General features: G+C 44.6%; 1 protein-coding gene across 6 annotated transcripts in view; it reads left to right on the forward strand.

Moving 5' to 3' along the window:
- The first annotated feature begins 249 nt into the window (after window positions 1–249).
- Window positions 250–26,462, forward strand: part of AGPAT4 (1-acylglycerol-3-phosphate O-acyltransferase 4) — a 125,612-nt gene continuing 99,399 nt past the window's right edge. For 2 of the 6 annotated variants that reach the window (XM_040448709.1, XM_040448708.1), the window contains exon 1: window positions 254–443. In XM_040448709.1, coding sequence (XP_040304643.1) covers window positions 357–443 — 87 coding nt within the window. In that variant the 5' untranslated portion in view covers window positions 254–356. Of the gene's footprint in view, window positions 508–26,462 lie in introns of all 6 variants that reach the window. The other 4 variants (XM_040448710.1, XM_040448711.1, XM_040448712.1 and 1 more) reach the window with 4 other exon arrangements.

Here is a 26,462-nt window from a genome sequence, read left to right on the forward strand (position 1 = left end):
CTAGCGGGCTTTGTTTCGGATTCCGGCAGGTTCCCCGAGCCGGAGGCTTTGGAACGCGAAGCCGACCGAGGAGGCACTTCCTTACACTAATTGCAAGGGGAAGGGAGTGACTCATGTTACACCGGCTCGTAGCTTCCCTCCCCGTAACTGCTAAATTGTAGCTTTAAAAGGAAGTGACATGGGGTGGGGAGAGACGTCAGCTGAGGACCACTTTTTTTTTTTTTTCCCGAAGGGTCCACCCCATGGGTGGAGTCTCGCTTTTTTCTTTCCAGTGTTGGCTGACTTACAGCTCCTATAAACTAGTGGCAATTTCTGCACCCCAGCCTGCTCCCTTTCAGTTTCTGGTTCCCAAGCCCATGTGCCAGGGGCCGCCAGCAAGGAGGTATGTGCCGTTCGTGCGATTTCCAGGCGACTTCACCTCTGGGCGTGGCGGATGTTTGTGTGTGAGTGTCTGTGTCTCACTGTTATCCTCTGCGGGGCTGGACCTCACTAAAACCTCTGGAAGGGGTAGGTACAGAACGAGGAAGCGTGGAAGGTGGAGAAGGAAGTCAGGCTCCAGTGGGGACGTGGAGGGGCAGAGCCTGGAAGGCACGGGGGCTCTGCAGCCACAAAAGGACCCTTCCTTTGTGCTCAGCTGGGCGAGCGTTCGTTTCCCGGTGGTGATTTCGAGCTGCCGTTCAGGGCTTCCTCCCCGCCCCCCTCCCCCTGCGGCCCCCTCCCCTTGGGCCAAAGCGTTTTCTCTGCGATAGATGAAGCTAGGGAGAAGGTTCCTGTTACAGATCGGTCTCCTGTGTCATGCAACACGTTCTTCCGTCCCTGGCGTTTCTATGGCAACCACAAAAAAAAAAAAAATACTCCACAAAAGGCAGCCCCCGATATAAATTGATTTATTTGTATTTCGTTCCGAGTTTGCTGCTTTCCGGACCCGGTTATGGGCTCCGCTTGCCAAAATCCAGCACGGCTTTGTGGCTACCCCCTCCTCACTTTCATTTTGGTTTTTCCCTATCGGAGGAGGGCTGGGGGAGGGGTGTTGTCAAGGAAACAGGCATTTGGGATTACCTCTTTATTTACTTAATTTTTGGCCTATGAATTTCTCCGTCATATCTAGGAATTATGGAAGGAAGGGTTGTGTGTTTATGCGAGTCCTCAGTTTCTGGTCTGTTCTAGGAAACGAAGACAGTTTTCTAGACGTGGTATTAATGCCGTGAGCAGCCTAAGTAAGGGGCGAGCATGCACTTCTTTATAGGAGGCGAGGTCCTTGAGAAAAGTTTTAGAGGGTGTTTGAGGACCAGCGCTGATGGGAACGTTATTATCTGCCCAGGTGTGCCCCATCGCCCAAATAGGCAAAAGAGGGTTCTTTGCTCTAGCCTGAACTTACTCAGCACAAAACCTAAGTTCAACAAGTACGAGTGGGTGACAAAAGGTAACTACTAGCAGGATTCTCTGTTTGGATTTTTTTGTTTTTGTTTTTGTTTTCCTTTGCACATCTTCCTTATGTGGATCACCTGTGCCATCCGCTCTCATTAAGGTCAGGGTCCGGAGACCTTCTCGTTTTCAAAACCGGGAAAGCATTAGCCCATCTGTGATTATGAGGCAAGCGTCTGCAGTTGGAGAAAAGTATCCCGAGAGGAGGGAGAAAGTGTGTGTGTGTGTGTGTGTGTGTAGGTGGGCAAGGATCAAAGTCCTAAGTTAAAGCTACTGAATCTTCTCGTCCTTTATGGGGAGAAAAAGAATTGATTTTCAGGAAAAGTATAGAATACAAGAGAAAAGTATCATCTCTCTGGTAATAAGCAAAGTTAAATATGATTAGAATCAAGGACATGTCTGCTAGAAAGACAGTCCAAATGGGCCTGTTAACAGGTGAGAGTCTTTTATTCAGTAAGTGTGAGGAACTATCTGATAACGGGCACTATTTTCTTAATGGGCATATCCCGAATTACAAGTTAGCCTTTATAAGATAGGTCAATAGTCGTCTCATCCTCGATTCTTAAAATGATCTGTAATTTTAAATAAAGACTTGTGAAGGTCGCTCAGCCCTCCGAGTCCCTTCTCGTTCTTGAAACCAAAAACATTACTCAGAAACCTCAGGCTAACCCCTCAGCATGGAAGCAGGAAGAAGGGGTGGTTTTAACGAGGTTCTGTTTGCAGAGATCCTGACCTAAACATGCTATTATGTGGGACTTCTAAAACTTACTATAATGCAAGAGGTCTCAACGATTTCAGATACAAAAGGGACCTGAAAATGAGGACTGCATGGTATGGCACGAGGCTAGCCAGAACCAAATGGAGTTAAAGCCAAGAGAACTAAAGAGCAAAAAGCAAAGCAAAGTGTCGTTGAAATGAATCTGCCTCTCACTTTGAAAAGTGCCTGTTGGCACACCTGAGCAGTTGAGGTGTGGGTTTTCCGATGCTCGCAAAGAGCGTGGAAAGCAGTCTTGCTAAGTTACTGTTTTCCTAGTCTGAAAATGGTCCTCGGGGATGTAGATTTACCCCTTGACCCCGCAAAGCAGATGGATGGTGTGTGAGTCAAAGTCTGTGATGGGGGGCGCTCTGGAGTTTCCAGACCTAGCAGTTTCACAACAAAAAGCCTTCCGGCATGGAGTTCAGAGGGCAAGAATCATTGGGAAGCACAGCCAGAAATAAATAAATAAATAAATAAATACTGTCCTATAAATGGACCCTGAGCAGAGCTTAAAAACGTAATAATAGCCCTGACCTGGGGAAGGTCAGGGAGGCTATAGAGCAAAGCAAATTCAGGACGCCATGAAAGAGGCTGAATAGAGTTGGTTGGTTCCAAGGAAAGACCTTTTGACATTGGCGTCAGTTGCCACTGAGTGGGGGCCTCACTCCAAGGCTCTGAACTGGGTGCCGTGAAACTGCGAAGAAACGAGAAGTTGTGGTCTGGGCTCCCAAGTTAAAAATCAAGTTAAAAGTTAAAAATCAAGTTAAAAACCCAAGTTAAAACCAAACAGGTGTGAATGACGTGTGCGGACGTGCACAGGGCTGGAGGGCAGGAGACCAGGCAGGAGGGAGGTGAGAGAGAACAGACGTGGTTAGTCTGAGAAGACTATGACCGGGAAGAGGATGTGATGGTTGGAAGGAGAAGAGACAGACAAGTCAAGGGGAATAAGGCAACGTTGTCCCAGCTAACGGGGGTGGGTGGTAGGAGATGGTTCTCAGTTCTTGTCCCCAGTGGGGAGAAGTCCGTCTTTAGTGTGGAAATAGAGCAGGTATACCCTGTGCTGGTGGATATAGATTCAGGGGCAGAATTTTGTCTAAACCAGAGCAAGAAAGACTGGTAGAAGAAAGATGATGTGAGTAGGTGGTGGAATCATACCTCATCCAATGATTGTTGAGTTGAAGCTCAAGAAGTGAAGGCCAGACTTCAATCAAGTAAGAGATTTGGGACAGGGAGCCCCACATGCCCCTGTGGCATCATCCAAATAATACCTACCGTTGCCATCGCTTTGAATTCTGGGATGGTCAGATGACCGTGGGGCCAACTTAACTACATTTTGTGCAGTCTGCCATATTCTCAAAAGGAGGTCTAACGAGTTATGTGAAGACTCTACATTCACAGTTCTAAATGGTTTTTAATACCTAAATGTGTAGAGAGACCTATGTGATCAAGCCTGCTTAGTAATCATCCAACACTACCCAGAGCGTGGGCAACTCTAATTCAGTAGTCTTCGTCCAAGACAGAATCAGTTTGGAAATCAAGTTTTGGAACTCTGAAATTTGGCTTAATGTGTGGACCAGGGAAGACCATGGCTAAAGCTGTGGGAAAGAGCAAGCTCAAATCAGGAACTCATTCTTTTAACAATATGCATTGTGCATGTATTGTCTGTCAAGTGCTATGGACACAACTGTTAGCAAAACTGGATACAGAGTAAACGGCCACAGTTTTCAAATATCTGAAGCCTTTTCCAGGGAGATAATGTGGCTGGCTGATCTCCATTTTCTTCTAATGACTGAGTAAGAGGAAATATCTTAAAACAAGAGCAATTTTTGGTGAGCATTATCATGGGATGATCTGTCTAACCTATGTCTCCTCCACTTTTCAAGACACACCCTTGTTCCACCAAAGATTTTCTACCTGTTTTTGATTTTGTCTTCATTTTGTTACTCTAGTTGGGTTTGTTCCACTTCTTCCTTTGATCCTAAATCTTACTTTTCAGTCACCCTTCATTCATCCCTTTATACATTCATGCCTACATCATCCATCCACCCATCCATTACTCACTCACTCAACAAATGATATTGACTATCATGTGTCAGGCACTGTAAATGATGGATATAGCAATAAATAGGAAACTATTTCTTTCCTAAATAAGCTCAGGAACTAACAAGGAGAGAAATGTGGAAACAGCCCCTTAAACCAGAGGGTGTTATCTTTGAGAGATGCATTTATTGGCTAATGGTGCTGCATTCTTGTTTCATTGAACAAATTTATACATAGATTGTGCTGGGCAGAGAATGAAAGGGTGGTTAGCTGTTGACCATTGTCCATGTTAAAGTTTTCTTGTATCTTTCACACTGGTTGAGCTTATGGCTGGTGTCAGTAAACATTTGTTGGTTAATGAAATGGGAAGAGGTAGGATTTCCGACCCAGGAGCCATAGAGGAGTAGAGTCCAGAAGACTTACATGTTCTCTTTCTGAAAAGTACAAGCTGAGCCTTAATCTCTCAAAGTTCCCTCATAGTGAGTTACTTGTAGACTTCCATGGGACTATAGCTCCCTCCAGATGCACTCAATGTATAGCGTTTTAAAAAGAGAAACTCCCCCCTTCATCAAAATTATATGCCCAGTGGTTTACCAGAGAGCCTCTTGTCATTTAGAGCTAGGTTTCCCATAACACATTGCAAATCTATGTCTCCTTCCTACAAAACCTAGATTTAGGTTTCAACACCTTAAATCTAAATATCCAAAATACAGAATGTTAAAAACTTTGTTGGAGTACTCCTGTTTATATTTCCTGAGGTCATGAAGCTCCTCTTAGAATTGTTTTGTGCCCACTTGATTTCCTACCTTCATCGTGGAATTTATATGGGCAACCTAAAAAAGTTCTTCTGGAACACCACCCTCCTCTGCTCGTCAGACCTTCAGAGAAGACATTTAGCAAGTTCCCCTTCTTAGTTATTTTGATCTCATATGAGGTCAGCTTCTTCCTCCAGCATGAAGTTGTTGCAGAGTTCCAGATAATTCTGGTTGGCATAGATCTCTCCCTTCTGAATTTGGGTTGTACATAGTAGCTATTTCATGGTCATTTCTAGGTGGGCTCCTACAACAGAAGAGGCCACATTTTGGACTTCTTAGGAGTCTGAAGCTGATCACTAAAATTTCTGCAGAAGGTTATTGCTCAGTCTGGGGGATGACAGGTAACTTGCAGAAGCCATCAGAGATGTTGAGGTGACCAGCCAACCTGTAGGCTCTCCGAGAACGCTTCTAGCCCGCCTTCACGAGGACTTCCTGTGTCTATTACAGAGACCTCCCATGTATCAATTCACTTGATCCTTATAATAAACCAAGCAGGTAAAAGTTTTCTTACTTTCCATTTTACAGATATAGAAGGCAAAGATTAGTAAGTTATTCACCTGGTTTCATAATAAGTAACAGAGCTAAGATTTGAACCAAGACCATAGCTTTCCCGAGCCCAGCTTGGAACCACTGTGCCCTCCGTATGGTTGGTTGGCATTGTATCCATCTGTCTGTGCCCAGGGCCAGCGCGGTGCTGCATGCTGAACAGACACGCAGCAAACATTTCTGACATAATCATCAGATCTCCACCATGCAGACCTTCCCCTGTATCCCTTTCATCTTAGTTTTTGGGAGCTGCAGAAATACCGGAAGAGACAGTGGTGGTTTTGAACTTGGGGAAAAACCAGTAGCAGAATGTATAAGACACGCTTCTGTGGTTTTCAAGGAGCTTGGCTGTTCTGGTTTAGCCAGGGAAGTGATCTGGTGGGGAAGGCGAAGGGCCCTGTTGCTAAAATATCTGAATGACAGTGCAAGGCATCACATCAAATTAAATAGGAACTGTTCTCAAAACACATTTTTAACCAAGGGTTGAACTTTGCTTAGAAATTGCTCTTAAGGACACCTGTGGTGGCTTCTTGAAAGGCTCCCAAGGCTGTGGGTGGAGAGTCCGACTCTCTTTTCTGCTGTTGATTGCCAACAAATCTATCACCGAGTGCAAAGGCAGAGTGTCATCTGGGAAGACATTGCCTGTGCTGATCTCAGACAAACTTTGAAATAAGACCTGGTGAAATGAATTGATGGGGAGGGAAATTTGGTCTTTTTCCCATCTCCATCAGCTCCCTCGTGAGCTGTCACCTCTCTGTGGGCAGAGGTTAACCCAGGCTGATGAAATTTTAAAGAGTCTGTCCGTACCAAGTGCTTCTTCCCAGAATGCTGCCGCTCTCAGCACACAATCAGTGCAGACCCCGAACCTTCCTACTGGGACCAGCTCACGCCCCCCTCTTTTCTTTCTTCTGCTGCGGGGAAGGGCAGGTTGCGTGGAGATATGGCGACAGCTTCTTTCCCCAAATGTGCACCACCCTTTGGGTCTATCTCTCAAACTCCTGGCCTCTGTTTTCCTCCATCCCATCATCCATGCTTTAGAAAACTCACTCGAGATGCCATTACGTTATATGACAATTCAGTCTTTATGGTTCTATCCTTTTTATTTTTTTTTCAGTTTTTTTTAAGTTTATTTATTTATTTTGAGAGAGAGAGAGAGAGCATGAGTCGGGGAGGTACAGACAGAGGGAGAGAGAGAGAATCCCAAGCAGGCTCTGCACTGTCAGCACAGAGCCCGATGTGGGGCTCAAACACATGAACTGTGAGATCGTGACCTGAGCCGAGATCAAGAGTCAGATGCTTAACCCACTGAGCCACCCAGGCGCCCCTTTATGGTTCTATCCTAATGACTGCACTGGGTGCTTCCTGGTGGACTGGGGTTTTCTAACTGCACTGTTTTCTTGCACAGAGCAGGGTCTGGCATTGAATGGGTACTGTAGCCTAGAGAAAGGTGGGCGCAAGGAGTCAGGGGTCAGATGGCCCCCGCCAGGACTTCCCAGGCTGACTTTCCTTGAGGACAAATTCTCAACCTGGGCGCTGTTGACATTTTGGGCTAAGTCATTCCTTGTGGGGCCTTGCTGTGCGTTGTGGGATGTTTGCATGCCAGTAGTCACCTCCCCACCCCAGGAGTGACAGCCAGAAACATTCCAGACTGTTAAATGTACTCTGGCAGGGCGGTGTTACCTGCCATTGGGAACTCTAGGGAACTCTTACATCTGACACTCAGAAACCCGGTTAGCTGGCTGGTGATCTAAGAGAACTCATCTCTCAGGACTAACTTGCACTCACCAGCTTTGGTAACAATGGCCCCAACCAAAGGGGCAATTCGTTCATTTAAATCAATTGATAGGAATTGAAAAATAATAAGAACACAGGTGTAACCACAAAATAATCAAATGTGGCCCCCTGCCCAGGATTCCATTTAGGTTGCCCCTACCCCTCAGCTGGCTGAGCCAGGGGTGGGCAGGGGGGCTAAACTTTGGGTGGGACAACCCACTCCCCAGTCCCGGTGGGATGGATTAACATATGTAAGGAAAGAGTTGTGAGAACAGCTCAGTATTCCTGACTTCTGGTGAGTCTGCTGGGATTTACTGATTAATTCCCAGTTTCTAGGCCAACCAGTGTGCCCCCCACCCAGGTCTCCCTGGTTATTTATTTGCCTCTTAGTACCCACCTCCAATTCTGTAGGCATTTCAAGCCTCTGCTGCCTTCTCACTGAAGCCAGGGGGTCACTTTTATTGCTGGTCCTGGGACCAGCTCCTACTTCAGGTAAACCCCACCCCCACCCTGCCTTGGCATCCCCAAGGCTCCCCAGCGGCTCCCCAGCCCAGTGTCAGCAATGCTAGGCATCCAGTCTGTCCAGGTGTTGTGTCTGCCCTTCTCTTCCCTTCTTCCTTCCAGGACCAGAAAGATGGGCGTGGCCGGGGGGGGGGGGTCTATTCTTCCAAACTCCCACACAATTCCAGAACCTTCTCACAGCATTCCTTCCTGAACCCTTGTATCCAGCCTATGGTTGGCCAAGCACTGAAGGTACAGAGATGAACCAGACGGAGTCTGCCCATGGGGATAAGATAGGCTATAAAAGCATTGCATACACTTGCATGATGTGCTCTCTCCCAAAACTTCCCTGGATCTTCTTTCAGGGTTAAAGGACCTTCCATAGCTTCAAAATGAGCAGAAATTCTACTTCTTAACCCCTGAATCATGTGGACATTTAAGAAGTTACTTAAGACCGAATAATCTAATGAAAGTTCTGTGGTGTCACTAAAATCCTCATTTGGCCTCCATTTCTAGCAGAATAACAGGGTTAAAGTTTAAGTAGGGGAAACAGAAAGGACTGTGGAGATATTTTAAATGTGCCTGATTGTTTTAATTATTTATATTGGGTCCAATTTTAGCTAGATTGAGATTTCATCCCCCCTCCCCTTCTTCCACCCCTTCTGTCTTCTCAAATGGTTGAATCTGTGATTTGTCTTTAAGACAGTCTGGTCTTAACAGCTTCCCCTCCGGCCTGGTTCCCCAGAGAAGATGTACCTGTCTTGAACATGTGCTTAGCCAGGCTGGGATCTAGTTGTTCCCTGTGGGTGTTGGGCAAGCGTTGAGTTGCAATTTCCCAAGAACGGTTATGCTACGTGGCACACCCTGCCTGCCTCTCTGGGGAGGGAGAGGATTAGCAGGTGGGGAGTCAAGGTGTCCAGTCCTTGTCAAAGGCCACAGGAATATTTCATTAGCGAGAATCTGGTGACTGTCCCGCCTCCTTCCCTAGACACTTTCTGCTGGGCCACAGAGACCGGGGGTCTTTTCGGGACAATGAGAAGCAGCATGGCACAAGGGAGGACCAGGGCAGGGTAGCAAAGCCTGGGTTGGGGCCCCAGTCCTAGCCACCTGCTTCCTTTCAGTGGGACCTTGGGCTTCTTGAAACTAGGAGCTGTCTCTTGGTGGGTACTGTCCCTGGCACTGGGAGGTAGCCTCACATGTCCCGTGTCCTCATTTCTCAGTCTGGTCAGGGAGGAGTCCAGGCGTAGACACAAACGTCTTCAACCGCCCACAGGTTGGGGTCATATTGGGGAGTGTGCCAGCAATTGTGCTGAGCTGCGGGAGAGACTGGGCCCAGGTCACCCAAGCATCCGTTTTGCGGAAAGATGTAAAATTTATTTTACTTTAAAAAAGACAACAAAGATGGATGGGCCATGATATAACACACAACATTTACATGAACTTTTAAGACAAAACCCGCTCGATTGTTTGGATGGCTTTAGGCCATAGCTCCAGACCTTTTGGAGTTAGCTTCCTCTGCTAAAGGGAACATTTCTGCAGAAACTTCTAGAGTGCTGAGTTGGATGATCTCTAAGTGACTTTGTGGGAAGGAAGAGTCGATTTATTGTGCTGTCCCTTCCAATGCCTTGCCTCTTTACCACTGTCACTAAATGAGGAGTCTTGGGGATGGGATGGGGTGGGGGGAAGCAGGGCTTGAGTCATCTCTGAGAACTGGCCTGCCTTGACTCTGCTTTCTCCTCTCTCTGTTCCTGATGGTATAACTGATGGGGGGTTGCTTGGGTCTCTTTTTGGCTCTGGTCACCCACCACCCACCTTTTTGGACTTTCCTCCCTTCTACTGGAATAACCCCATCTCCGGATTAGCACAGTGCCTTGTTCTGTTCTTTCTAATGTCTCTTCCTCTCCCATTGCCTTGACTATCTCTCGAATAAGGAGTTACTTCAACTCCTACTGCCTGCAGCTATCTTTTATCTTATTGTCAGTTTATGATACATTACTTCCCATCCTCATAAGTATTTCTTTCATTGGGATTATCTTTTGAAATTTGGACAAAACAGGCAAGTAAAATTTGCCGATTCTAATCCCAACAAGCTGTCATAAAGGTACCCATTACTCCACGCTCTCCAGTGGGGAGAAAAATAACCTAAGTCAAACCTCCTGTGTAAATAAGAAGGCTGGATAGACCTTGTTGTAATAGAGGGAAAGAGGAGAACCCGACACCTAACTACCCTCAATAAACCACTTTTTTTTCCCTTTCCAGTTAAACTTTGTGGGAGGAAAAAAAAAAAAATCTGAACTGTGGACTTTGCCCAGGCATAAGCAAACCATGTTTTATTTGGTATATTCGAGAATAATAAGGAAGAAGGGTCGACCTCGTGTGTGTGTGTGTGTGTGTGTGTGTGTGTGTGTGTGTGCGCGCGCGTGTGTCCATACTCTTCTTAAAACCATGTTATTAGGCCACCTGGCTGGCTTGGTTGGTAGAGCGTGTGACTCTTGATCTCAGGGTCAGGAGCTCAAGCCCCACGTTGGTTATAGAGATTACTGAAGTAAATAAAGCCATATTCTTAAGCATAGATACGCTGTGTCACTTGGCCCAACATTTGACTGAAAATGCGAGTAACGCTGTGAAATTATTAGGCTGCTGTGATGTCTGCACATAAGAAGTCTTACCACGTATTCCAGTGCAATGTATATTCGCATATTTGTGTGACACAGGATGGTGCGATCGGCATTATGGTGTGGAGCCTGTTGAAAGTAGAGAAAAGGTACTCTGTGACCACAGGGGGTTTATTATTTAATTTAGTTTAAACGAGCAAGTCTGCCAAAGTGCATTCCATTTAGGAGATGGTTGAATATCTGCTTGGGGACGGATTCGACCATGTGGAGCCAGCCCCAAATCTGTAGTGGGAAATAATTATTGTCAAAAGCCTATGTACTTTATGAGGCCAGATCTGATTTTTACCCTGAACCTACTGGCACGGCGTGTATAATACCGAAATTACTGGCTTAACAAGGGTGGTTACCTGTTTGCCTGCGTAAATTGTGAAAAAGCAACCACGATAGCAAGGTAGGAAAAGAAGGAATGGTCGACTGAACAAACTTGTCCAGGGGCGTCTGGGTGGCTCAGTCGGTTAAGCGTCCGACTTCGGCTCAGGTCATGATCTCACGGTCCGTGAGTTCGAGCCCCGCGTCGGGCTCTGGGCTGATGGCTCGGAGCCTGGAGCCTGCTTCCAATTCTGTGTCTCCCTCTCTCTCTGCCCCTCCCCAGCTCACACTTTGTCTCTCTCTCTCTCTTAAAAATAAATAAACATTAAAAAAAAATGTTTTTTAAATCGTCCATGGTTGAGACACACTCACGTCCGGCAGAATCGAGGTCCTGAGCCGTTGGCGTGGTATCTAACCCACTCCATTTACTAAGGGAGGAGAGTCCAGATGCCAGTGGAAGAGAAGTTGCCATCAAAAACAAAGAACGGTTTTGTCAGCTTTAGTTCTAAATTTTAGCTTTGCCGAAAATTATTTTCACTCAAAAAAAAAGTTGTCCCTGGTTCACAGGGGTGACGAAGCTGATGGCTGCACGTAAAGTCCAGGTGGCCAGCTGCCTGCCCTCGGGCCGTAGCCCTCCTGCGCGGAAGCCGAGCTCTGAGCTGGCCATCCAGGTCCAGATGGAGTCTCCTGGAGCGTCCGCTCCCTGTTCTCAGTCTCCTTCCAACCTCAGACTCCAATGGAAGGAAAGGAATCAAAGGAAGAAAGGGTGAGCCTCCGTGGAGCTGGCCTGCTGACCTGGCATGCTTGGTCTTTGATGCAGAGGCAGAGTTGGGGACGCAGCCACAGAGGGCACGGAGGGAAGACGTGGCTCCAGCCAGCTACATCTCACTCCCTGTATTCCCGTCCCCGGGCCTCCGTGGCAGAGCCTTGCCCACGTTCTCAACCTTGCCTGCCTGTTAGAATTGCCCGCCTTGGATCAGCTGCTTGAGTCTCTGGTTCCTCGATTAAAAAAAAAAAAAAAAATGTTTTCTAGGTGATTCTGAGGGGCCGGGAGAACAGGAACCATGTGACAGAAAGAGGGTGGCTAGTAAGACAGCGACTGGACAAACAGAAACCAGAACCAGGAGACAAGCAATGGGGATGATGATGATGATAGCCACATTTACGGTTATCATGTGCCAGGCAGGGTTCCAGAAACAGCTAATCTTCACCATGACCCCGTGAAGTAGGACCTACTATCTCCATCTTACCGAGGAGGAAACTGAGGTTAAGTAATCTGCCCGGGGTCGTGGAGCCCATAAAGGCAAAGCAGGTCTTTGGCTCTTGAGTCCCTGCCCTGGTGTTAAGGCTGATAACTTTCCATGACACAGCCTCTTCAGATACTCAGTCTGCAAGGTTCCGTGTTACAAGAGTGCAGCAAGGAGCTCAGAGCCTACTTCGTAACTAAAACGAAAGGAATAAAGCGGATGAAACCAGTTGCAGGAAATCCCCTCATCCCTGATTTTGTTTTGCCTTGTGTTTTGCCCAGCGCCTCTTGGATTTCACTTTAATGGTGGTGGTAGAAAGTCATAGCAGAAAGAGTCGGGAAGGTTCTATCGTCTCTGACCGACATATGTTCCTAGGATGGAGATAGAGTTACATGACTGAGTTTTCCCACGTCAAATACAGCTTGGTGGCATTACGTTATCAGCTGGCGCGATGGGAAGTAAAATGTCCCACCTGCCTGTAGGAAGGCTGCTTCACTAACGAGGATGCCCCGGTCTGGGTGCTGTGTCACAGCTCCATTCCACTGACACTGTGTCAGGTTGTTCATATGCGGTGAGCGTCTGGACCAGTGTGGTGGATGTGACTGACCATTGAAGTCGTTCACGTTATGAATCTTTGCTAAGCACCTGCCACGGCCAGGTCCACGCGCTGGACACCGTGGATACAGACGAAAGCACTTTTGCTCCTAAGGAATTCAGGCTGTAGGACGGCAGACAGATACACAAAGGAAAACATTTATTGATGTTACACGGCCTGTGCTGAACCTTTTACATCACTTCCCCAGGCAGTAAGTGATCTTTACCATGCAAGGGTTAAGTTCTTGAATCCTGAACGTCACAGTGAAGAGAGAGGGGACCCTGAGAAGGCAGGGAAAAGGGCATGTCTCGATTTGGGGCAGGGCAGCTGGGTGGTGCAGGCTAGGGCAGGGTTTGGAAAGATGAGCACACGCCGGGCAAGTCAACTGGCGGAGGGGAAAGGGAGGGCAGCAGGCACATGGGGCAGACCCGGAGTGCAGAAGTGGGACAGTGAGCCCTGCTGGGGCAAAATGACCACGGAGGTGTGCCCTCTAGGAAAACCGTCCTGACTTCCTCACTGCCCTGCCCGCCCTGACTCACTTTTTATTCCAAAAACACACTGCATTTTGGGAGGTAGCTGTTATCATTTAAATTTCTCTCCTCCTCCTTCCCTACTGTGTAGCCAGCTCCTGGACGCCATTGGGCGTTTCCACTCCCCTGGGCGGTGCCTCAGTAAATATTGGGGAAGGAGTGACGGGCATCCTCCGGGGAGGGGTCCTTACAGGGGGAGCCTCTCTCACCAGCCCCCCCACCCCCTGCCGATGCTGCCAGTTTTATTGCAGCCTGAACCACATCAGAGCGACAAGCTGCCGGGCCAGCAGGGCTTCTGTTGGAGGCACTGAACCTCTTTCCCCAGGAGATGTTTCTGTTGTTAGAGGATGCAGTTCAGCGGCAGCCCCAAACACACGCAGTGCTCCGTGGCCGTGGAAGTCCTCCCGTGGTGGCCCGTGCGGGTCCCAGTGTGTGAACTGTAACGTCGCACAGAACCTCCCGCTTGGTATGAGCTCTGCACTCACGGTCTTGAAATTCTTCCTGAATTCTGACCAAGGGGCCCTACGCTCTCATTTTGCACCGGGCCCTGAAAATGATCTAGTCCCTACGGCGTTGAGTCTAGAGAGGTTTATTGGGTGTTCGTGAATGCCAGGGAGTCTGGTGGGGCTACAGTTCTGCCCTTACTGCGGACAGCTGTTCAAAAGCAAGACTGTGTGAGACAAGATGGCCACATAAAGATCCGTCCGTGACCGCCAGCAGCTCAGGGCGTGGATGCCACTGCCAGCCAGTGTCCTGTGAGGCCATCTTGGAGTAGGAAGGATGGTGTGTTTGTTGGGCAAAGCTTGTGGTAAAATTGTTCGCACACATTCTTTACCTCTGGCCATGCGATTAAATTTTCAACCGAATCTTCCTGAAACTCTGTCTGAAGAATGGCTCTCTGTTGATGGTGTTTCCATGGTTTTTTTGGGGGGGGGGGGAAATAGAACCATCTTCCAACATACGAAGATGCCAAAGTCCAAGGCCAAAGTTGCCTCAACCAAGAGAAATCATTTCTGGTGATCGTGAGAGATTATTGCTCTCCTGTGCCCGTTTAAGTGTGTGTGTGTGTGTTTTCTGTATTTTGGTTGCCTTTCTGACTCGAGACCTGAATAAAAAATATATGTTTCAAGTTTTCTGTGAAAAACAGCAACTTTATATTCAGTAGAAAATAACTTTTTAAAAAACAAAATTCTAAAAATTAATACGTAGATACTTTCAGGTATTTGGAGATTCTGCCCACCCTGTTTATGGGAAATCTGTTTTCAAATGGGGAAGGATAGAAAAACGAAAAGGTGGGATTGTTGCCATTTTGAATTCTTTCAGTTATTCCAGCCAAGACAAATCACTTTTTAAGGAATGGAGAGAATTTACAGTTTTCATCTCTGAATTGCCATTCTCACTCTTGGCGATCTCGTGGGGAAATTGGAAAAGTATCATCCGACTGAAGACAAGTGAAATTCCCTGTTTGCAAAAGCTGGGAAACGTAAATACTGGAGCCTTTCTTCTGGTATGCAGGACTGGCCCCAAACATTTCAGTTCATTAATAAATAATCACATGGAGCCAGCATCCACTGTAGCTAAATTCTGTTGAGTTGACTTAACCTAATGTTTTCATTGGTACCATTACCGGGTGGGTCAATGGGGAAACCTCCAGAGCAAAGGTGTTATCTTTAGTTAAGTAAAACTGTAACAGAATGTACCCATATGCCTTTATGTATATGACAGGGCAGCTGGGGGTTGGGAGACCAGCTGGACTCATAGCTAATGAAACAATGAAACAGGCGTGTTTTTATTTCCGCTATGAAACAGAAGATGGAACTCATGCTGTCCTTCCTCTTTTCTATTTTACGTCTCTTTCTCATTCATTCTTGCTTATGTTCCTTTTTAACTTCCACGAAGACAGTTCATTGAAACTGACTCCTCCTATTCAAAGGATCAGCCTATCGTTCTTTTCTGTTGTTAGGAATTTGACCACTGTTTACAATTCTTCCATTCATTCATGTAATTGTTGATGGCTTTTTTGAGACATACTTTACATATCATAAAATTCATCCATTTTAAGTGTGTAGTTCAATGAGATGGTAAATGTATCCTGTTTTGCAATGGTCACCATTGTGTAATGGTCATTCATCACAGCCTTTTTTTGTCACCCTCAGCAAGTGCCTTGTTCCGATGGGATCCTCACTTGCGCCTATAGCCCCAGGTGATCAGCAGTCCATTTTCTGTCTCTACAGTTTTGCCTTTTATGGGAGCTGCCTATCAATGGAGTAACTCAACATGTAGTGTTTTGTGTCTGGTTTCTTTCATTTAGCATAGTTTTTCTGAGACCTGTCCATATGTTGCATGGGTCAATCGTTTGTTCCTCTGTTTTGCTAAGCAGTAGTCCATTGGATGGACTAACCACATCTTGTTTATTCATTCACCTGGTGATGGATGTATGGTTTTCAACATCCATCCAGTTTTAAGTTTACTGCTTTTTCGGGGCGCCTGGGTGGCGCAGTCGGTTAAGCGTCCGACTTCAGCCAGGTCACGATCTCGCGGTCTGTGAGTTCGAGCCCTGCGTCGGGCTCTGGGCTGATGGCTCAGAGCCTGGAGCCTGTTTCCGATTCTGTGTCTCCCTCTCTCTCTGCCCCTCCCCCGTTCATGCTCTGTCTCTCTCTGTTGCAAAAATAAATAAACGTTGAAAAAAAAACTTTAAGTTTACTGCTTTTTTTAAAAAAAATTAATGTTTATTTATTTATTTTGAGAGGCAGAGAGAGTGAGCATGTGAACAGGGGAAGGGCAGAGAGAGAGGGAGAGGGAGAGAGAGAGAGAGAGAGAGAGAGGGAGAGAGAATCCCAAGCAGGCTCCACCCTGTCAGCACAGAGCCCCACGTGGAGCTCGAACTCATGAACCATGAGATCATGACCTGAGCTGAAACCAAGAGTCAGACTCGTAACTGACTGAGCCACCCAGATGCCCCAGTAAGTTTACTACGTTTATTCCTGATTCAAAGTACAGGTTGGAAATAAGTCCCATTTTCTTTGCTGCTTCGTCCCTATCCCCTGAATCCCATTTGAGGGACACGAACATTCACAGAAGGGCTTGGAGGAAGAGTGAGGAGAGCTGCCCCCACCGTCCCTGGCCACAGTGTCTGTCTCTCAGACTATGCAGCAGGTGCTTCGACTTGGACGCTGTAGGTTGATCAAGCTAACAACTCTGATCTAGGGGAAAGAGCAGGTCTCTCAGATCTAAAACTGGACAACAGGGAATATAAATTCCTGACTCCTGTCATGGCTCATTTGTCTCCCACCCCCAAAAATGTAAAAATGTCCATGTTGCCAGACTGATGAACCCACTTTTCCCCCCTCAATTATTTACCTCCCCACGGATTTCATTGTTTAAGTAAAGCTTTTGACAATTTACCAAATTCCATTTACGAATTCTTTCCGTAAGCGTCCGTTCCGCGCTGGCTCCTGGGGGGATGGGGTGAGCCCCCAGACCTCAGTCCTGCCTCCCAGGGTTGTGCTCCAGAGAAGCTTTGTCAGCTTCTGCTGTGTTTGGGCATCAAAGGGTAACTGACCTGGTAGCACTAGTAAAATTTCTTTCGCATATTTGAGCCCTGAAATTTCATCTGAATTTAATCACCATGAGTCTGCTGTAGCAAATACAGCCTATCACGTCTTTGGGTGGGTAGCATTGAAAGTGATGACAGGATTCAATGTCAGGTGTTCAAAACTTTTGACCCGCAGAAGATTTTCTCTGGATCTTAAGCCCAAAGCCTAATTATCCTACATGGTGGCAATGGCTTCTGTGGTCTTGCATGCCTAGGGTTGATTTCCCGTCACTCTTTGTAGTATATTCAGAGTTGTGCAATCATCACCACTATCTACCCTTAGAGGATTTCATCACTGAAAAAAAAGAAAAAAAGAAACCATACCCATAGACTGTCACTCCTCCTCTCCAGCCCTGGACAACTACTAGTCTACTTTCTGTCTCTACAGATTTGCCTCTTCTGGATATCTCCTATAAACGGATCCAGATGATATGTGGTCTTCTGTGACCGGTTTCTTTCACTTGGTCTAATGTTTTTGAGGTTCACCCCATGTTGTAGCATGTATCAGTAATTGATTCTTTTTTGTGACTGAATAACATTCTATTGTGTGGATACACAGCCTTTTGTTTATCTGTGCGTCCGCTGATGGACATTAGGGCTGTTTCCATCTTTTAGCTATCACGAACAATGTTGCTATGAACATTCACATACAGATTTTGGGTGTCCAAGTTTGGTTGGAGCGCATATCTAGGACTGGAATTCTTGGGTCATACATCTGGGAAACTAGAGGCGCCTGCGTGACTCCCGTCAGTTGAGCGTCTGACTCTTGATCTCGGCACAGGTCGTGATCTCAGAGGTTTGTGAGATACGGCCCCCCATCGGGCTATGTGCTGTCAGTGTGGGGACTGCTTGGGATTGCTCTCTCCCTCTCTCTGCTCCCCTCTCTCAAAATAAATAAATAAACTTTTAAAAAAATATTTGAAACAAAAACATCTGGGGAACTTGAGCTCGGTGTTTTCATTCACTGCCTAAAATCTTCTCTGAGGCCAAGGAAACTGATGCTTTGCAGAGATGTCCCAGACTTTCAAATCAAGCCTCTTTGCTAGTCAGGCCTATCTGAAAATGATATTATTGAACGGATGCAGGAGAATTTTATGCATGAGATGCCACAGGAAAGAAACGAAGAAGGAACTATCAGAAGGGCTCTTGGTTCAACTCACGTAGTGGTAATTACATGGGGTTTTATGACAGGGAACCAGGGCTGTGTCCTGTCCGACCTGATGTACCTCTTACTGCCCTCAAAACAGTAAAAATGGTTTCTTGGGTGTGTTTAGCACCGTGTCCCTTTTTCTTTCTTTCTATTTCTTTCTTTCTTTTTCTTTCTTTCTTTCTTTCTTTCTTTCTTTCTTTCTTTCTTCCTTTCTTCCTTCCTTCCTTCCTTCCTTCCTTCCTTCCTTCCTTCCTCTTTCTTTCTTTCTTTCTTTCTTTCTTTCTTTCTTTCTCTCCTTATTTTTGTTTTATGTTTACTTACTTTTATTTTAAATAGACTCTATGTCCAGTGTGAGGCTTGAACAGACGACCCTGAAATCAAGAGTAGCGTGCTCTACCGACTAAGCCAGCCAGGTGCCCCAGCGGGTGCCTTTTTCTAACAGTTTTAAGACACTAGCTTTTTTTTTTTTTTTTTTTTGCATCCAGGCATTGTATTTCCAGAGCTCTCCACTCTGCCAGGATTTGCTTTCTTAGAAACTAGGAAGTTCTGTGAAGAGCGTTATCTGAAACCCAGAAGCTTTCAGTATTGAATCCATTTTTTGTTCTCCCATTTGAGCCAGTATTTACTGATCTTTAAGAATTAAATTACTGTTAGACTAAAGCTTAGATCAAGGATTAAAAGAGTAAGTCTCCCAGCAGTAAACCATTTGCTAAACTATACTTCTGCCCATGGGGAGGACCAGTTGAAATGGTACCTTGAGGTTTTGTAAGAATGTATTTCCCCCACATTTCTTGATATTTAGTTCTAACTCTGTAAGAAGAGTGATGGAGATATAAAGAGCATAACTATGAAAAAAGACAGCCAATGAATTGTACATATATAAAAAATCACTTTAATATTTTGTAGAGTTTTAAACAAATTGTCTTATTTTTCATCCCCAGTAGTTTTGTGAGGTAGGTTGATGGGAGTGACCGAAAAGGAAATTGAGGGAGCAAACTAAACAAGTTGTAGAACTTCCCTGAGCCTCCACTACCTTATGTATAAAGTGGGTACATGGATAAATCACAGAACATTATCAATCCCAAGTGATATACAACATACTTAAGTAATCTGAAAAATGCGGTGCAAAAGTTTGAGCTCTTTTTTTTTAAACTAAAATACATTGCCTGAAATAAAATAAAATACATTACCCAAGTGGGGTAGTGCATTACCCCAATACCCTTCTACCAGGGGTATTTACCAGCATCAAGAAGAAAATTACTATTTTCCATTATCTCTAACTCAGAACATCCTTCTGGAGTGTTAATTGTCCAACCATTTTTAAAAGCCATTTGTTGATATCTGGGAAAGCTGGAGGGGCACTGTCCGAATAATGCAGCAATTCCAACTCCAGTGGTCATTAACACGTCGTCTAGAATAGAGAAAAAAAACCTGGAAATACCCTAAGTGTTCATCAATGTGATAATACGTTAATATTTGGTGTAGTCACAGAAAAGAATACTTTTCTGCACTTAAAACGACGAAACTACGTGCATAAAATTTCAAAAAATAGTGTGAGTGTAGAAAGGAAATCACAAAAGGATTCAAATATTATTTTCACACCTCTTTACAACTCAAAAATTATGTATTGTCTGTGAATACAGATATATCCAGTAGAAGAATAGACACATAGAAGAAAACGCGAATTTCAATCTCAGATTGGGGAAGTGGTTTCAGTATCTATACTATGTTATTTCCTTAAAAAAAAAAATCAAATGTGACTAAATATCAATGAGGTAAAACATTGCGGACGCTTTGTATATTTAAAATATTCCAGAAATTGGTGTGCCCGGATCACTCAGTCGATGGAGTGACCTACTCTTGATTTCAGCTCAGGTCATGATCCCAGGGTGCTGGGGTCGAGTCCAGCTCTGGGCTGAGTGCAGAGCCTGCTTGGGATTCTCTCTTTCTCTCCCTCCCTCTCTCTCTGTCTCTCTCTCTCTCTGTCTCTCTCTCTGTCTCTCTCTCTCGCGCCCCCCCCCCCCGCCCTTCTCTCCCCTGCTCGAACTCTCTCTTCTCTCTCTCAAAAAAAAATTTTTTTTTTCGGAAATTAAAAAACATTTGATGGCTTATCATCCAGACTATTTCCTAAGCATAGAGATACACTTTTCTTGTCTCACAAAAGTTAGCTCTTGTGCCGGGCATGTTTTTGTTGACTTTGCATATTGTAAATGTCTTTTGTCACTAAATATACATTCTCATTGTTTTTTTCCCTGTGCCTCATAAGTCTTACTGTTACAATTTAATTATTTACTCAGAGAAGAATGTTTAGAACAAACAAAATTGCTGGTGCTTCCTCTTAATATTTTTAAATTATTTTCTACTTATTTATTTGTAATTCGAATTTATTTCTAATCCGCTTAAGATATATTTGGTCTCTGACACTGAAGGAGCTCATAACCTAAAAAGCAGAGGTAAAATTAAAGTCTGTTTTAACTAGGGCACAAAGAACCATGGAGTTTCCTAAGGAATTCCTCAAATTTGGGAAGTCAGTATGGAACTTTAGTTTACTATTACCAAAAATAACAATTAATCAAACCGGGGTTGAAAGAGGATTCGCCCATCCTCGGGCGACCCAAACTCTGTCACTGGCTGTTGCCCGTGACTCCCTTCAGTTTCCCCTGTTTCCCAAGATGCCCTGTGGTTTGCCTGTGTCCCAGGATACCCTGCGGTTCTGCGTCCCAGGATGTTCTGTGGGTTCCCTGTGCCCCAGGATGCCTTGCGGTTTACTTGTGTCTCTGGTCTCCCTTTAGTACTGTGTCCTAGGCTGTCAGTCCTTCAGCAGGAAGTGGCCCAGGGGCCTTGCGAGGCTTTACTGTCCCCTCTATTCCTGGATGCATTCCTGATGTGGGTTCTGGAGATGCACCAGTTAAGACCACGACCTAAGCTCCCTCCTGCGCTAGGGTTTCCATTCCCTGATCTCTAATGGTAGTGTGTCCCTTTACAAATCTAAACAATTTGCCTCTCTGCTTTTCCTTTTTCTTCTTTCCACAGAAACCATCGTATAGGTAGCTAAGTATATCAGAACTGGCAGTGCACTTACAGGTAGTGAGAATACTTCTTGGGTCTTTGGATGGGCAAAGGAAGGCCCAGGCAGTGGCTTCTGCATTCACCTTGGTTCCCTTCACTCCCAGCTGACATTATGTCGGCATGAGTGTAGTTCCAAGGTACAGCTTCCTGATTTCCTATGGATTTTTAACTAGTGATTGGAAAAGGCTGGTCTGTGACTCAGTAACAGTTGCTGCGTCTGAGAGAGCAAAATAGCATCTGGTGGCAGGGCCAGGAAGAAAGAACACTCAGGGCTTTGTCCCTACCCCCCAGTGACGTGATGGGGCCAGTCACCTGACTGTCTCGATGGCCAGTGTTTCATCTAGAAAATGAGTAGTCGGAGTATTGACCCCTGCAGTCTCTTTTTATTGGTATTTAATAGATGAGATTATAGTATGAATTAATGGAATAGGAAGGGTCTTTCAATAAATGCCTTGGATACAACTGGTTAAATATTTGGAAAGAGATCCACTTAGATCTTCACGGACTATCATAGCCCAAAATAAATGTCAGATATAGATTAACCAGTTAAAAATAAAATTAATTCTGGACCATAATATTTAAATAAAAATTCTAATAAGCATTAAAAAATAAAAAATAAAATAAATTAATTCTGGAAAAACCGTGACATGTGTTTTGTGCCGTTTGAAAAGTGAGGGTAGAAGGAAAAACCTTCTAAGTTTAAACTTTATGAAAGAAATCACTGTTCTTCACAATAATTCAAAGCCCCAACGAGCTAAAAATAAAAGCAAACTAGAAAAATGGTCATTCTAAATGGAATAGGAAGATGTTATTCTACTTAATAGATGAAAAGCTCTTGAAAATCAATATGCAAGAGATAAATGCGCAATAAATTAAAAGGCAGGTCATGAAGAAAAAGCCATAGTTTAATAAATGTTAAAGAATATCCACAAAACTTTTGGAAAATGATTTGGCAATATTTGCCAGGTACCTTAAACTTTTATTCCTTGAACCCAGATATCCTATATGTTCTAAAGACCTAACTCAAGGTTCAGAAGAAAAGTTGTGCCTGAAATTATTAATCATGGCTTTATTATTAAAAAGGCAAAAAGAAGTCTAAATATACAACGATGAGGCAGTAAGGTAATAATTATGATATGCCCAGTATAAGTACTAGAAGAGTTATACTGTGATATTTGGACACATTGAAAATGATCTCACTAAAGCTTAACAAAAGGGCATATAAAACTGATTGAACCTAAGAGTTCAACATATTTAAAAACAAAAAAGGCGTCTGCCTTTTTATGGTAAGTTCTACCTAACAAAGGAAAAAAAAAAAAAAGGGAAAAAAGCCTATGCATTCACCAAAGACTGAAAGAAAATAAACCAAAATGTCAGTGACAGTTTTAGGTGCTAAAATTTCTACATTTTAGAACTTGACAAATTTTTATATAATGAATATGAATGACTGTTATAGTGGAGGAGAATTATCTTTAAAAATATCCATGACTATGGCTTAGTGACTTGCATAGAGCATATAGTTTCCTTTACTTTTATCAGATTTGCATTTTAATAGAAGAGTTTTTGTTTAAAAAAACAAAACAAAACAAAACAAAACCAGTCCCAGTCCGCTCTGGTCCCCAACCAACATCTGAGCTCCCCTACTGGAGTTCAAGTAGGTAATTTGCTTTCATTTTGAGTTATTTTCATGTCAGTTTGATATATTGCCTCATGCAATTTTAGCATTTGTAAAAGAGAATTCTGTGCTTGTTACACGCGATGTGATGGGTTAGGGAGCAATCATGGGGGGTTATCTGCATGGCTTTTGCAAGGAGAATAAATTGTTGGGTCATCTGACCTGTGCTTAATTTAATGGGAAAGAAACCTAGGACTTTATCAGTTCATGCTTTTGCTTTTGCACTTTGCTTTTGACGATTCGGAGTTATTGGTATAAAGATTAAATTATATTAGGTCGTCTAGAGATTCCGATTGAGTCACCATTTATGGAGTATCTACTTATTCTGTAAGAAGTGGAAGGGGTGGGGGCGCCTGGGTGGCTCAGTCGGTTAAGCAGCCGACTTCGGCTCAAGGTCATCATCTTGTGGTCCGTGAGTTTAAGCCCCGCGTCGGGCTCTGTGCTGACAGCTCAGAGCCTGGAGCCTGTTTCAGATTCTGTGTCTCCCTCTCTCTGACCCTCCCCCGTTCATGCTCTGTCCCTCTCTGTCTCAAAAATAAATAAACGTTAAAAATTTTTTTTTTAAATTAAAAAAAAAAAGTGGAAGGGGTAGAGGTTCCTCCTGAGCCTGGAAATATTACTCAGTAAGTGCTTTAGTTTATTGTGCACAGTGCTGACCCACATAAGACACAGAGAGGGGTTCTGTAACAATCCCCTGTGCTTACCTTCAGAAGTCTAATGCAGTGGTATAAAGTTATAACAATAAATACGAATCGATGAACTTCTAACTGAATGGATGAATGAGTAGCTTTGTGGACAACCTAATGCATGAATGGAGTTATCAATGGATTAATGAATGTTTGCACGGGTCCAAGAATATCTGTCCTGGATTCTACTGAACAGAAGTTGAAAAGAACATACCTGCTTTCACGAAGCATCCTCTGTTCCTGAGCTTTGTGACAAAAGGAGAAAAAGAAAGGGAGAGAAAGGAGGCCCTACTTCATGTTTTATCACTGCTGTTATTAATGAGACTTTTCGAGGAATAGCCAGTCTGTAATGACCCCAAAAGCATTGTTCCTGTCTGAGTACTTCACTATTCTGTGGTCATATTTCAGACCTATCTAGAAACAAGGATACTGTAAGTCAACTTATTTTGGGCCCTCACAGCCAGCATTTCTGTCTTCAATAAATGATTCATGTCAGGAAAGCATTTAAGTGTTTTTGTTTTCTAATAAGTCCCTCTTCGGGTCCATTATGCATGAATCCAGTCGGGGAAATTGCCTGGGTTCATTGACATCACTTTATGAAAATCAAAGAAATGAAAGATTTAAAATCCAGCCTTATTGATCTCCCACCTTCCACACACTTCTTACCAGAAAAGAAGAGTTGGCCACAACAGGGCCTCCAAGAACTCAAGGGTCAAGGGTGCTTAACCAACAATGAGGAATCTGCCAGAGAAAAGAGCCCCGTTTACTGGTGTCTGAGACACAGAAGAAAAAGGCCACTTGCTTATTTTGCCCGGAGTTATCGCCTCTGAGCAGACCCTCACAGAACCTACCCACCTTGAAATAGCCCCATTGATCCTGACAGAACGAGTGGAGGGCTTCTTCCAAGCTCAACTCCCTGGTAGGGACCCCAGGGCATTAATGCTATGGCAGTTCCTATGAATCAGAAGCACTGTGGTTGACAGCATGTAGACTAGTGTCCCCATTTCCCATTTTCTGAGCCACAAAATTGGGTTTGACAGAGCCTTTGCTCATCCCTTACCTCACTGAACTCTCCCACCACCCTTCTACGTGGCCAGTGAATCTGTCATATTCAATTGACAGATGACCAAGCTGAAATTCCTGGAAGCCAATGGCCAGGTTGATGCAGACACACAGACGGTCAAGAGTCAAACCCAGACCCGAGTCAATACTGGTGCTTCCCTTTCTGTACTTATGTTGTGGACCACTGGTAGAGTCATGATTTCTACCTTCCCAAAGAGAATTCTAGTCCGGTTGATACATGCCAGTGCAAGATAAGTTCCCAGTGTATCGCCCCCGGCACCCCCTGTATTTGCACCAAGTTAGCTGTTGTGTACAGGAGCATCCCATGTCCATGTGGTTTTGTTACATAGCCCTCAAGCTTTGGTTCCCTATCACTTCATATCTTCTTGGTTTTCTCACTTCATATCTAATGCTCAGAACTTCCCCAGGACTGGCAGTTTGGGCATTTGTCTGAGGCTGGTGACCTCTGTTGGTTACAGGCCCTGTTTACCTGGCTACAGACAATGTTTTGTCCTGTGTGTAATGGCGAAGAGTCATGACTCCTAATGAGCTGTTGACCCAGACAGACTAGGTGGGCTAGGCCAGAATACGTGAAGAGATTTGTGCGGTCTTACCAACTTTACTGGAAAAACAATGCCAGAGAATGTGCTTGGCTATCTCTGGTGATTCAGTACTAGTGTCCTCACAGTTTCCTGGCCTGGCCATTCCCAGACCATGTGTCGTCTGGCCAAACTGAAGCCTGCTTTAAGGTTAGAGCTTCTAAATACTGAAAAGATTAGAGTTGTACCACTCTCTCAATGGGTACTGAGAGTGGAAATATTAAATTACAAAATAAATTTAACGAAATTTTTGATGAAATTTTACATTTTGCCCTAAGTCTTAATTTAATTTAATTTTTTAAGTAGGCTTCATGCCCAGTGCAGAGCCCAACACAGGGCTCGAACTCACAACCCTTGAGATCAAGACCTGAGCTGAGATCAAGAGTCAAATGCTTAACTGTCTGAGCCACCCAGGTGCCCCACCACAAGTCTTAATTTTAAAGGCTTATTATTATTATTATTATTATTATTATTTTACCTATTTTGAAACATTAAAGGTCAGATTTTATGAAAAAAATTTAGGCGCCATGATTTGCTGATGACCTAAGCACCTGTCTGTCCGCACCAGTAAGTTGTCCCCAACCTCACCCTGTTCAGAAGTCAGCCCCCTGCAAATTGCTTCCTGGTGGATACAAACTCATCTATTATCTGCTCCCTCATATATATATGTATATCTATCTTGTGTGTGTGTGTGTGTATGTGTGTGTGTGTGTATATATATATATATATATATATCTTGTATATATATGTGTGTGTGTGTGTGTGTCCTTAGCTTCTTATTGCAAGGCTCCAGGGAAATGCTGTGACATTCCAAGGGCACCAAGATGACTGTGGTCTTAATCTTGTCAATATTGGTTTTTGTTTCTCTTCCACGGTGTAAAAGCAAGTCGCGTATCGTACATCCAACTTACTCCTTCCATGCAGTTTATATAGATAACTCACTGGTATCGCCCATCGTTTTGAAGAGAGCTTCAGAACCAATGGTTTTGAACTATCTTACTTGAGGACAGGAATGAGGACCGAATCATTTAACTAAAACTTGTGAGTGAACTTTGGGGGTCTTAGAAGTCACCTCCCCTCATCCTGGAGTGTGTGGGGGTCAGAAAAAACAAATGTGCACACGAGGAATCTTACTAAAACAAACAGGAGAAATGGATTAGGAGAACTGCAGAGTGGAAAGGCTAGTAAGAAAAGATGGTGAATGGTTTGGGGTCATGGGTAAAGCAGCTGAGGGAGGAGGAGACACGCCCGGGCCGCCGGTACCAAGGAGCTGCTTCATGTGGGCCTGAGCTTGGCGCTTTCTTTCTACACATTGGTGCAGGTCAGCGTCCCACAGATTCCTGGAAGGAAGGGATTATTACCTCCATTACACAGACGAGGATACTGAGGCTGAGATGACGAGGCCAAGGTCAT

The sequence above is a fragment of the Herpailurus yagouaroundi genome, unplaced genomic scaffold (genome assembly GCF_014898765.1).
Source record: "Herpailurus yagouaroundi ecotype Mexico unplaced genomic scaffold, PumYag 198, whole genome shotgun sequence".
Taxonomy (NCBI): domain Eukaryota; kingdom Metazoa; phylum Chordata; class Mammalia; order Carnivora; family Felidae; genus Herpailurus; species Herpailurus yagouaroundi.